This window comes from Erythranthe guttata, chromosome 8, assembly GCF_056151865.1.
Source record: "Erythranthe guttata isolate IM_541 chromosome 8, IM_541, whole genome shotgun sequence".
NCBI lineage: Eukaryota > Viridiplantae > Streptophyta > Magnoliopsida > Lamiales > Phrymaceae > Erythranthe > Erythranthe guttata.
Window position 1 is genome coordinate 344,199 of NC_142540.1, and position 12,211 is coordinate 356,409.

A 12,211-nucleotide genomic window follows, 5' to 3' on the forward strand; every position below is an offset into this window, starting at 1 on the left:
TGAACCAACGGTTCATGAGTTAGAATCGGCCAGAGTTTACAATTAAAAAATACAAGACCATTAACCAACCCAAGTTAAGAGTTTGATTATGATTCTAAAATACAATTTCACAATCGAGTGTTGGTTCAACCAACGATTACCTGACAGATTTAAGTTGTTGTGGTTACAATTTTCAATGAATCAGATATTATTAATTATTGTATTTAACATGCATTAATGAACAATTTAATTATTACATATTTTACTTAATTGACCTTGAAAATTATTTTACGGGGCATTTTTGTCCATACATAAAATGGAAGAAACCACCTAGCATTCACACTTTTATATATAGTATAGATTAGGAACTTACTTAACTCTGTTCCATTTGGTTTATTTCTGGAAAATTGAACCCGTCTCGTGAAGCGGGACCATGGGGAACTCGGCCTTCTTGGAGCTCGATCTTGCCTGAGTCGGGTCGACTGGACTATTTTCAGCAGGATTTCTCGAAAAATGGACTTCTTTAGCTCAAATATTTTCAAAAGTCACCTCTTGCAGCTCAAATTTCTGGAAGATCAAATTTATTTCTTAAAACTCATAAGGCCAGAGTTATATCTCGAACACGAAAGCGAGTACAAGGTGATCGCTCTTGCTGCTTAAAAAGCTCGTTTCCTCCTCTCAAAGTTGGATTTTCTAAAGCTTGTATTTCTCTTCTAGTTCGCATTGAGCTCACACTCGAGCATGGATTTACGAAAGCTCAAATGTCTCCTGATCACCTTGCTAGCTCAAGCTACGATATGGTCATTCTGTACTAAAAACAAGACTTTCTATTCCTCGAGCTCGGGGTTATCTCCTCTTTCGATTCTCTAGGGGCCCGTATTACAACTCGCATTCCTCTTGTATAGCTCAGATATCCCGAATGAGCTCGACACTCTGTAAATTTATGAAACCAACATGTATGATACCTATTGAACTTCTACGAGTTAACAAAAACCACATTTTGAAGCTCAAATTTCGAGAAGCTAGAACATGTCTTGTGGACGACTTGGGTTTTGTAAAGCTCAGCATTACTCAGATTCATAATTTGCGAGAAGATGGTTTTCTACAAACCAGAAATTTATTCTTTGGCTGATAGCTCCCAAGCTCGCATTATTCTTTCGAAAATGAATGCTTAAAGTCATATTGATTGCTCACAGCTCGGCCAGTCGACTCCGAGCCAGATTTTGCCGACTGGAACTTTGCCACCTCGGTGCCCTCTAACCGAATCTCGCCGACCCAACGCCCGTCGAGGCAAGTCTCTTAATCACCTTTCTTGAAGCTCGCGTTTTCCTCTTGAATTTCAAATTCCGGGAAATATTTTCTTAAAGGTCTTAAAGACCAGAGTTATTCTCGTACACAAAAGCGAGTACTTGACGATCTTGTTTGCTGCTGAGCTCGTTTTCTTACTTCGAAGCGGGATTTTTCGAGACTTGTAGTTCTCTCCTATCTCGCATTGGTCCTATGAAGCTCGCATCTCCACCTTGAACACGAATCTATGAAAGCTCGAACCTCTCCTAATATCCTTGCGAGGTAAACTCTCTTTTAAATCATGTGCCTATACATCCCATGGCAATAACTTTGTTTCATGCTGAAAAACATTTCGAAGAATTTAAGTTATTCAACAAGTGTTGGACTATTACTCGAGTAAGGTCACGATATAGGCATCTTTCATTACGGGAAGAAGACGTTCTCTCCGTGCTCCTATCCATGTGATATCCAGAAAGTAACAAGTATTCACCCAACTCCAACATGGTTCACTCCATCCCCTGTTTAGAATATTAGCAACTTCAATTTATTTATTTATTATTGATAACCTTAGTACCATTCCCAACCTTCTCTGCTTCATTGTTTGTCATAGGCATTTTATCAAACAGTTTGTCTGCCACTTCAACCCCTTCCCCACTTTATTTAATCTTAGTGTTCTATTAAACGCAAATTGAGGGGTAAAGCATCAAAAAATATCCAATTAGATACAAACGGATTGGAAACAATATGGGCCCTTTTTGTAATGTTTTCTACTTTATGGGGTGTTTGAGACACAAACAAATAGTTCAAGGGCGCAAAGTGAAGCCTGAAGAAAATCATCAAAATTTGAGGTGAGGGATTCTAATTGTGACATCATGCCAAACTTATGATGTCCTAAAATAGACGTGTGAGAAAGTAATATAATTAGAATCAGGCAAACGCTACTTTCTAGTGTTTTTTTATTTATTTTCTTTAAAATCAAAACTTTGATTTTAAGAAATTTTCAGGAAAAAAAAAAAAGAAAAAAGAAAAAACATGGATCAATCAGAATTCAGAAGCAGGATATAAGATAGGAAAAATAAATAAATAAATAAATAAATAATGTGTGGTAGGTAAATAAAGAGCCTTTTGCAGTCACAATCATCACCAGCTAAACTACTGTACATAAATAATACAAGATGAATTGAGTTGAAGAAAACAAAGAGAAACCCCAAAAAAAAAAAGAAGTCAGCTTCTCAAAATGGACACGCTTCTCTGCGACGAGCTTGTCCAAGAAATCTTCAACCGCCTTCCGCCACCGTCAACCGCCGCCGTCTCCTTAGTCTGTAAGCGGTGGCGCCGCCTCCTCCGATCCTCCACCACCTCTCTCTCCCTTCACTTCCCACCTCCCTACAACCCAACCACCATCACTTCTTTTTCCACCTTTCTCACACATCACCCATATCTCTCCTCTCTCTCTCTAGCCGCCGCCGCCGCCGAAGACCCTCTCCTCGCCGTCGCATCTTCCTGCCCCAACCTCCGCCGCCTCCGCTTCTTGAGAACCCCAATTACTCCGTCTTCACTCCACACCCTCTCAGGTTACTGTATTCATCTCTCTTCTATTGCTATTTCTATTTCCAGACCCCTTTCTTTCAACAATTGGCTGCCTTATTTCACCTCGTTGAAATCTCTTTCCATTTTTATCACAAACTCCTACACAGAAACTAATAATAATAATAATTCCGAACTCAAAGATGCAATCTTTGATCACATGGGGTTAAGTTTAGAGAGTCTTTCCCTCTGTGGAATTTTACCCGGGGATTATGGGCTTAGTTTCCTATGGAATAACTGTAATAAAATCAAGAAACTGCAGCTCAAAAGCTGCGAAAGTGTCGGAGACTACTCGTCGTTTTCGTCGTTCCTCAAGTCCTTAAAAGATCTTCAAGAACTCGAGTTAAGAACTTGCAGGAGTATAGTTGATGTGATATTGTTGAAATTGGCCGAGACGTGTGTTTCTATGGAGTCTTTATTGATTTACGATGGTGGCAGCAGAGAGGGTTTGCTCCAATTCATAAATCGAAGCAAGTGTAGATTAAAAAGGCTCGACGTGAGGTTGCCTCTCGATCTCAATAACGCTCACATGCTCGCCTTATCCGAGAATTTGAATTTTAGTGGTTTGGCGTGTTTAAGGTTGCAAAGTTGTTGTCTTGTTACCGGTGAGGGATTAAGATCTCTTGGGAGAACAATCGCTAATGGTTTGGACGAGCTTTCGTTGATTAACTGCGACGTTGTGGAGAGAGAGTCCGGTTTGTTGACCTCTTTAGGGCAGATTTTGAAGAGGTTGAGGAAATTGGACTTGTCTTATAATCATACGTTGCTTGATAAGGAGCTTGTGTCTATGCTCGCCTCGTGTAATAACTTGGTTGAGCTGAAATTGAGAGGTTGTAATAGGTTGACTAAAACGACTTTGAGCTCGTTGGTTAGAAGCTGTAAGCAGCTGCAGTTTCTTGATATAATGTACTGCTCTCGTATTGAAGTTGAAGCGGTTGAGTGGTTTTTGCTAAATTCACCGCCGTTGAGGAGGTTGGAGGTGGAGCAAAGTAAGCTTTCTGAAGGTGCCGTGAAACGGGCTTCGAGTAAATTTATCGAGATTGTGTCTTGATTCTTGATCGATGATGATGTGGCTGTTGAAACACTGTGGGAGAGTTGTTGTGAGGTGAAGGTACACCTTTCTGATTTATATGGCCTTATATTTACTGTGATTATAATTTTTTATGCGTATATGTTGTGAAATTTGAATAAGGAAATTTGTTTTCCGCCCTCGAAAAATAATTGTAGATAACACAATGATCTTATATAAGTTGTTCGTTCGTGTAATTAACTACGAGTACCGCTTCTGTTGTATGATGTGATTTATGAAGAATTCATTTTGTCCTTGAAAAAATGTTTTTTTTCTTTTTTCGAACCATTCGAGTTGCAATGTGGATTGAATCGGAGTTTCGAAATCTAACTTTGCAATACAAATTCACCAATTGGTAAATCAATACCTTAAATTGCACAACATCACTAGCAAAAGAAACATCACTCGCAAAGTAGGAATAAGTTAGGAGTCTAGTACACAAATCATCAACTGAAGATCCTTGCTAGAACACAAAAGAAGAAGAAAAAAACGAATACGAAAAAGAAAAGGAACATCACTAGCAAAGTAGGAATAAGTTAGGAGTCTAGTACACAAATCATCAACTGAAGATCCTTACTAGAACACAAAAGAAGAAGAAAAAAACGAATACGAAAAAGGAAAAAGAAAAGGAACGAGACCTGCATGAATCTAAAGAACCAAAAGACGAAGAAAAAATGAAAGTTGCTAAAATTTCGAAGCAGAGGATGGGGATGGAGTAAACCATATTGGTGCTGGCTGAATCCTCTCGACTTTCTTGATATCACATGGATAGTAGCATGGGGAGAAAGTCCTGTTTTTGTAATTAAAAATGCCTAGATCGTGGCCACCGTACGTTTTATATTTATCCCAATTTGCCGGAGTGTGATTATCCGGGTCGGTGAAATAGATGGAATTGGGCTTGATCATTTCATCCCTTTCTTCAATCACGAAACCATGTCCAGTCGAACCGATGAAGAACGTCATACCATCAAGTGTGCGATCCATGTACTTGATGAACTCTCCTTTCTCTCTATCGATTTCATAAACATCAAAACCAGTAGTCTTGTAAGGAACGGTATCCGGTAAACCACCCCTCTCGTAGTGACTACCTACCACGACAGGGGAACCGTCAGGGCCCATGTGTGTCATTATATGGCGTCGTACAAGAAACAGTCGATTGGAATGCTCTGCGAATACTAGGTACTTGCACGAGTACCACATCCTGAAGTCATCCGCCGCCTTCTTCCAATTCAATTTTGGAGACGTAGGGTCTCCAAGATCCCAACTTTCAATGTCGGCGAATTGGGTGATGCAGAACAATTGCTTTTGCGTGGTGGAGTAGACGAAATCATCGTAAGCCCGTACGATACAAGTATCCCGAAGAAGCTCGTTGAGTTTCTCGTTTTGGTGAAAGTGAGAGCCGAAAGGAGTCCACTTAGTACTTTGTCTGGGGCAGCACAATGCCATGTTACCTCTTGGACCAAAACACAAAATCGCACGGCAGTCTTCTTCATCGGGAGAGCATGAAAGGATGACCTTTTGTGGTCTGCCCCAACAGTCTCTCAAAATCTCTTCAGCAAGAGGAATTGTTTTGACGGATGGGAGATTAATTTGACGACGAGAGAGTGGATTGTACAGAAACAGATTCATGTTGGAATTCGCCCAGTAATAAGCTAGCCAACCATGTGAAGATCCAACCAAAACAGTCAATCTCTCAAAATGTAAGTTGAATATGGTCATTGCTATAGTGCCTCTTCTCCTCACACTTATAACTCTGTTATCTGCCAGGTTGTAGAAATTATGAGACGCCTTACCACCCATTCCTAAATACTTCAAAAACCTGTTACCACTCTCTTCATAGGTTGGTGGCAGCATCAACCACGGCGCCGCCGCCGCAGAGGATAGAGATCGACAATTGATCGGAGAACCCAAAAAATTAAAATTAGGGGAATTGGATCTGCTACTACTAGTACATCGATAAATCGAACGGAGTATGGAAGAAGCCATTCTTTCTACTCTCCTGATAATAAATTGAGGTTTTTTTGTTTTTGGTTTTTTTTGGTTTTTTTTTTTGTTCGTATAGAATTGGTCACTCTGTTCTATATTTATATTACATGTAGGGCGGTTTAGGTGTTGAGCCTCGACAGGACTTCTAGTAAGGTTTTTTAGTACGTAGTTTGGTTTGGGTTGGAACTTTCCATGATGAATGGGGTAAATTATTTAAATTACAAAAACTATTTAAAAAAAGGGGTAAATTACAATCACCCCTAAGGTATGGTCAAATTACAAAAACTCCCCTCTTGTTTGGATAATTATAACCACCCCCTCAACTATAAATCTTTTTACACGTCCACCCTTCCGGTTTCAAATTTCGTCGAATTTTCGAGATTATATGGATTATTTTCACTTTTGTATCCGTTTTATCCGATTCGAACTCCACATTTTGAAGCAAGATGATCATCATATGTGTTTTTAAGCTTGTATATATTAGATTGTGGTGCATCAAAAACTGTATTTTTACACAAAATGAGTACAAACTAGAGCACATCTCACGAAATCTATATGATTATGTTGAATTTGACAACATAAGGGTGGAGGTGTAAGAAAAAATCATAGCTGAGAGGTAGATGTAATTATCCAAACAAGAAGGATTTTTTTGTAAATTGACAATTCCTAGGGGTGGTTGTAATTTACCCTAAAAAAGTGAGCTAAGCGTGTTTGGTTGAATGGACAGTTACAGTGATCCACTACATCGCATTGAATTTGAAGGTTTAAGACCCAGCCGCAGAGAATCACCGCCTTTCGCGGGCAACATCTCACTGAAAACGATTGATTTCCCGCCAAAATATACCGGGCAGTCCGGGCGGGCAGCAATTTGATTCGGGCCGGCACAGGAAGGCCCATGGGTCTGGAAACCGCGTTTTGGACCGAACCAGATAAGTCAAATGGGCCCATCGACCCCCTCAAATTGCCCTAATTGAAAATTCAAAAAAAGGGAGGGAATGTAAAAAGTCGGGCTTAATTCCACTTTGCACCCTTGAAATATACCATTTTGGCACTTTGCACCCTCGAAAAATAATAATAGCACTTTGCACCCTCAAAACACAATAAATCATTCACAATGCACCCTCAATTGAATAATAAAGGCAATTTTATTTTTCATTGGTGTTTTTCTTTTTGGGGTACAAAATAAAAAAAAATTGTTGTTTTCTTGAACCTCAAACCTAATTTCGAGCGGACAAAGTGCGAGAAAATAAAAATTACACCGGAAAAACTACATGATCTTACAAAAGAAATATAAAAAAAATAATCTTTTATCACTAAATTATTCGATTGTGGATCTTTTATGTCACTGTTTGTAAAATATTTGGAAGAAAAAATAATTTTCAGATAACTTGATAACGTAATAGCTGAATGATTTTTTTTTGTAAAATATTTTATTTTGATAAAACAATATAATTTTTAAATATGTTGATGGAATGTATTTTTATTTTTGAACTTTATAGTTTCAAAATGATTGATGAATAAAAAAAAATATTTGACATTTGGCATCCTAAAAAAATATCACTACAAATATTAAATTTATATTTTTTAGCTTTAAAAAATCATTTGGGATGCATTATGCATGATTTATTGTATTTCGAGGGTGCAAAGTGCTATTAATTTATTTCGAGGGTGCAAAGTGCCAAAATGGTATATTTCAAGGGTGCAAAGTGGAATTAAGCCAAAAAGTCGTGGCAATTCGATTTAGGGCTTTTAGTAGTAACAATGGTATTTCTAAAATTAGAATATTCACCATCATAGGATTCCTCCCAAGCCCCATGTGTACATGTTTAATACTACTATCTCATTTTATATATCTATTTCTTCCATTTTATTTTATTTAATTTCTCTTCCACCTCACATATCATTGATCTATAACTAGTAAACACACACACACACACATAAATATTTTTTATATACATGTCTTTAATGCATTGGATCCCTACTTATTAATAATACAACCCCAATTATTATACATGTTTTTTATCTAGATATGAACATCTCAAAGATAATTGATTCAAAGAATTAACCCCTAAACTCTAAAAAGTGGGAACATTTTACACTATATAACTATTCGTTTTTTTCTTAAAAAATAAGCTAGTAACATTGCGCATGCAGTGGCGGAGCTGGCATATATATAGCTGTAGACAATGCCCCAGAACTTAAAATTCTAGTGATTGCAGATAGGGCTCTGTTTAAATGAAAATTACCATACGGCTAAGCTTATTATTATTGAGATGAAATTCTTATTATATAGTTTAAAATTTATATAAATCATTCTTAATTAATTAAAGAGAGTTTTGCACAAGAGGATAATTCTTGGTAATAGTAGAATCCAAAAGGTTCTTGAAAACTACTAGGTGGCTGGCTGCCCTAATTGATGTTTTTGGATGGAATCGTCAATAATGGAAACCCCAGAATAAATTATACAGTCAACATTATATTATATTATGGAACTGTGGCAGAATATTAACTCTCTTTACTGTGCAACAATTATTGATCAAAATAAATTGATATTTTATAAATTAAATTATACATATATATATTTACTACAAGAGTTGTTGTTTCCTAGAAGGAAACAATAGTGTAAAAAATTGAGACTCAATCCTCAGTATATATCTATCTGCTTAGGGAATCAGTCCAAGGAGAACCATCTAATAATTAAAGTTTTAAATAATGTAATATTAATTATTTTAGACCTTTACATAATATATATATATATATATATATATATATATATATATATATATATATATATATATATATATATATATATATATATGGTTTAATTGATAATTTGTTTATCTGACATAAATGTAAGACATCAGTTTTTTTGGTAAATATATTACAAAGGATGGCTTTGCAATTCATTAGTGATAGATGATCCCAAGAACAATTTGTTTATACTTTTGAACCCTTAGTTTAACTTCTCCTCATCACCTTTTTATTAAATAAAATTAAAAATTAAAAAAATTAAAAATATTTATTATTATGTCCTGCGCCTACTCCACCACCAAGATCAAGTGGCAATAATTAAAGATTCGTAATTGAGGCTTTTATCCTTAAACGTGTTTTGACTTAGTACCATGTAATATAGCTTGCTAAGTTAAAAGCTAGTGCCTCAACTTTTTATGTCTTTTGCATACTAGTGGTTTAACCTAATGTGCTAATTTAATGGACATATATATAACTTATTCATTTGTTTTTCGTAATAATTCGATATAAAGATGTATCGTATAATATCGTATAAGTGTTATAATTATAAATAAAAGGGTAAATTACAACCAACTCCTGAGGTTTGGTCAAATTACGAAAAATCCCACATGTTTAAATATTTACAACTATCCATCAACTATGAATTTTCTCACACGTCCACCCTCGTGGTGTCAAATTCAAGATAATCTTCTAGATTCCGTGGAATGATCTCTAGTTTGTACTCGTTTTGTCAAAAATGCAGTTTATAATGCACCACAATCTGATTTATACAAGCCAAAAAACACATCTGATGATCATCTTGCTTAAAATTGTGGAGCTCGAATGGATAAAACGGGTACAAACTGGAGAATATTCCACATCATCTAGAAGATTCCACTAAATTTGACACCACAAGATTGGATGTATAAGAAGATTTATAGTTGAGGAGGTAGTTGTAATTCCCCAAACATGAGGATTCTTTTCGTAATTTGATCATACCTCAGATGTGGATGTAATTTACCCTTCTAAAATTTCAAAAAAATTCGAGTGTGAAAAACTAATTTCAATAAAAAAAAGAAAATATTTTAATTTCAACCATATTAATATAAATATATGGAAGGGGTCTCCATCATCAAGTATGATGTGGGCCAATCAAGTGTGAAGAGTAGTAGCAAAGAGGCCTAGAAGTCATATAATCAAAATTAAAAAATTTAAAAAAAAAAAAAAGGCCTACATAGGATTCTCATTTAACACGCTCAATTATGCAACCATTACGAGGGTGCATTCAGGTGTGGTGGGCCCACACAAACACCAAAGACCAATTTTCCTTTTTTCTTTTTATTAATTTCTTTCAATCTAAAAAAAGAAAAGAGAAAATTTAAAATTAAAATTAAAATGGTCCTTCCTCTGCTCTGTAGCTGTAGGTTAAGGAAGATTTTCTCTATGGATCAAATTCAAGACCCACTTTTATGGCACGCAGAACGCACGTGGTTCGATGATTTTATTTTACCAGATTTTTTAGAAGAATATATATGATTTTAATTATTATTTTTTTTCTTTTTTTGGATGTGCTTATACAGAAAGAAAGAACAATTAAGGGTTTTACAGGTCACACCTATCTGTATACAAACCTAGTCACAAAAAGTTTTTTAAACAAATTCAAACCATTTATTTAACCAAATGTGGAAATTGGATTTAATTTCAGAATTCAGATAATATATATTCAGGTAGATAATTAATTACCTAATAATCCAACAGAGTAACAAATAAAGGAAAAATAGAAATATAGTTTAAAAGAAATGTAGACTTTGATTTAAGCAAAGATTTTTGTAGAACAAAATTCATAGAAATAAACTACTGTATTTATACATTACACTTTTATTATTAAAAAGCCTAACTAAAAATTTCATCAACCTCTAACAGCAAACAACTAACTAAGACGGAATTAAATAAATGGAAAAAAAATAATAGGAGAAAATAAAACAAGAGGCGCGCTTAAGCTTAATTAACTCTTAATTAACTACTAATTAACCTTAAAACCAAATTACCACAGTAGAAAGATTAAATCTCGTCAATTTGCTCTTCCTGCTGCAGCATGGCATATAAACACCGACTCCAAATCTGGGGGATTGAAGAACTCTCTCACGCCGTTAAAATGGCAAGTCAAAGTGGGGCGGCGCTTCCTCGGGGCTGGTGGGCAGGAAAATTTAGCAGGTATCTGTGATTCACGCGCCGTCGGGGTTGTGGAGCGAGAGTCTTCGTCTTCTTCGGTGCAAGGTTTTGTAGAAATGGGTTTTAAAGGAGCCCTAATTGGGATTCCGGCTATAAGCCATTTTTTGGCTTCTGATTCTTTGTTCATTTCAGCTTGATGCTTCTTCGAGAAACCCATCTACCACCGAACAAATTAAATTCCTTCGCAGCAAAAATTAAGAAGAAAAGGACTTCTTTTTTTCTTTCTGCGTGTGTGTATGTGTGTGTGTGTGTGTGTGTGTGCTAAAGGGGTAGAAAATTGGAAGAATAAATGGAAAGAAAAAAGGGTCTTTTGTAGGAGTATAGAAACTTTGAACAAGAGAGCAGAGGAGCAATGGCGGCAAAATGAAGAAGAGAGAGTTTGTGTGCTTTCTAGAGAGAGAAAATATGTAGAGAGAGAGAGAGAGAATAAGAGATGTTTAAAGAGCTAAGTATGGAAATTGCTGCTTATGTGAATTTTGAGGATGGGAATTTGATGGGAGGCTGCCCGGGAATAATATCGGGCAGCCAAAAGTTTGGGAATTGAGATTTTGGCGCCATTTTTTAGGATGTTTTTAGAACAACGGCTCTCTTTCCCGCCTATATTCTAATTTTCATGAACGGGCCGCGGCAAGTCCCACGAGTGGGCCCATCGGGCTGGGCTTGAACTATGTCTTGGGCTAGTGGGCTTGGTTTTGGGCCCTTCATTATACCAAGATCTCTACATACAAATGTGAAAACGAAAACAATTATTTAATATAAATTAATTTTATTTTTATACCAAGATCATAGCACACCATGATAATTATTTATATTTTTTAATAATTATTATACTGGATAGTGTGATGATCAAATATACAGCAATTCCACTAAGTTGTCCCCAAAATCAAATTATGGGATTAATTTATTGATAAGATGAATTAGAAAAATCGGGCCGCGGATAACAAGTGGTGGGCCCGAGGGGCGGCTGTCACCACCGCCACCCTTACCCAATCAATAATAAGCAGTGTACAATGATATGACAGTGCACCGAGTAAGCATTTTAGTGACTGGATTCTTTGTACAACATGCCCTCTTTTCTATTCGGGCCCCCGAAGTAGGGCCCGCATTACTTTCTATTATTGTTTTTTTTTAATTTCTTCTCATTTGAAAAATTGACAAGCAGCAGTGTATATCCAAATAAGTGAACAACTCACTCAAACATCAATTAATATTGAATATTTTATCGTTATTTTAAATTGGGATTTTTCTTAGAAAAATAGCAAGAGAGAAATTAAATTATTATGTCAAAATTAGGGATTGGATTGATCATCATACCGATTTTATCCATCCCGGGCCTAAAGA

The 12,211-nt window shown here is 36.1% G+C and overlaps 3 protein-coding genes across 3 annotated transcripts; 1 reads left to right on the plus strand and 2 right to left on the minus strand.

Annotated features, from left to right (window-relative positions):
* The first annotated feature begins 2,410 nt into the window (after positions 1–2,410).
* On the plus strand, positions 2,411–4,071 carry LOC105969663 (RNI-like superfamily protein). The gene has a single exon (XM_012994439.2). The coding sequence runs from the start codon at positions 2,504–2,506 to the stop codon at positions 3,902–3,904; it is 1,401 nt and encodes a 466-aa protein (XP_012849893.2). The 5' UTR covers positions 2,411–2,503; the 3' UTR covers positions 3,905–4,071.
* LOC105970537 (uncharacterized) lies at positions 2,650–5,951 on the minus strand. Its single transcript, XM_012995374.2, has 2 exons — positions 4,395–5,951; positions 2,650–4,308 (listed from the first exon to the last, which is right to left on the minus strand). Exon 1 carries the CDS (start codon positions 5,906–5,908, stop codon positions 4,607–4,609), a length of 1,302 nt encoding a protein of 433 aa, XP_012850828.2. The 5' UTR covers positions 5,909–5,951; the 3' UTR covers positions 2,650–4,308; positions 4,395–4,606.
* Positions 5,952–10,617: 4,666 nt separating this feature from the next.
* On the minus strand, positions 10,618–11,152 carry LOC105969639 (cyclin-dependent protein kinase inhibitor SMR6). Its single transcript, XM_012994414.2, has one exon. It carries the CDS (start codon positions 11,025–11,027, stop codon positions 10,710–10,712), a length of 318 nt encoding a protein of 105 aa, XP_012849868.2. The 5' UTR covers positions 11,028–11,152; the 3' UTR covers positions 10,618–10,709.
* Positions 11,153–12,211: the final 1,059 nt, after the last annotated feature.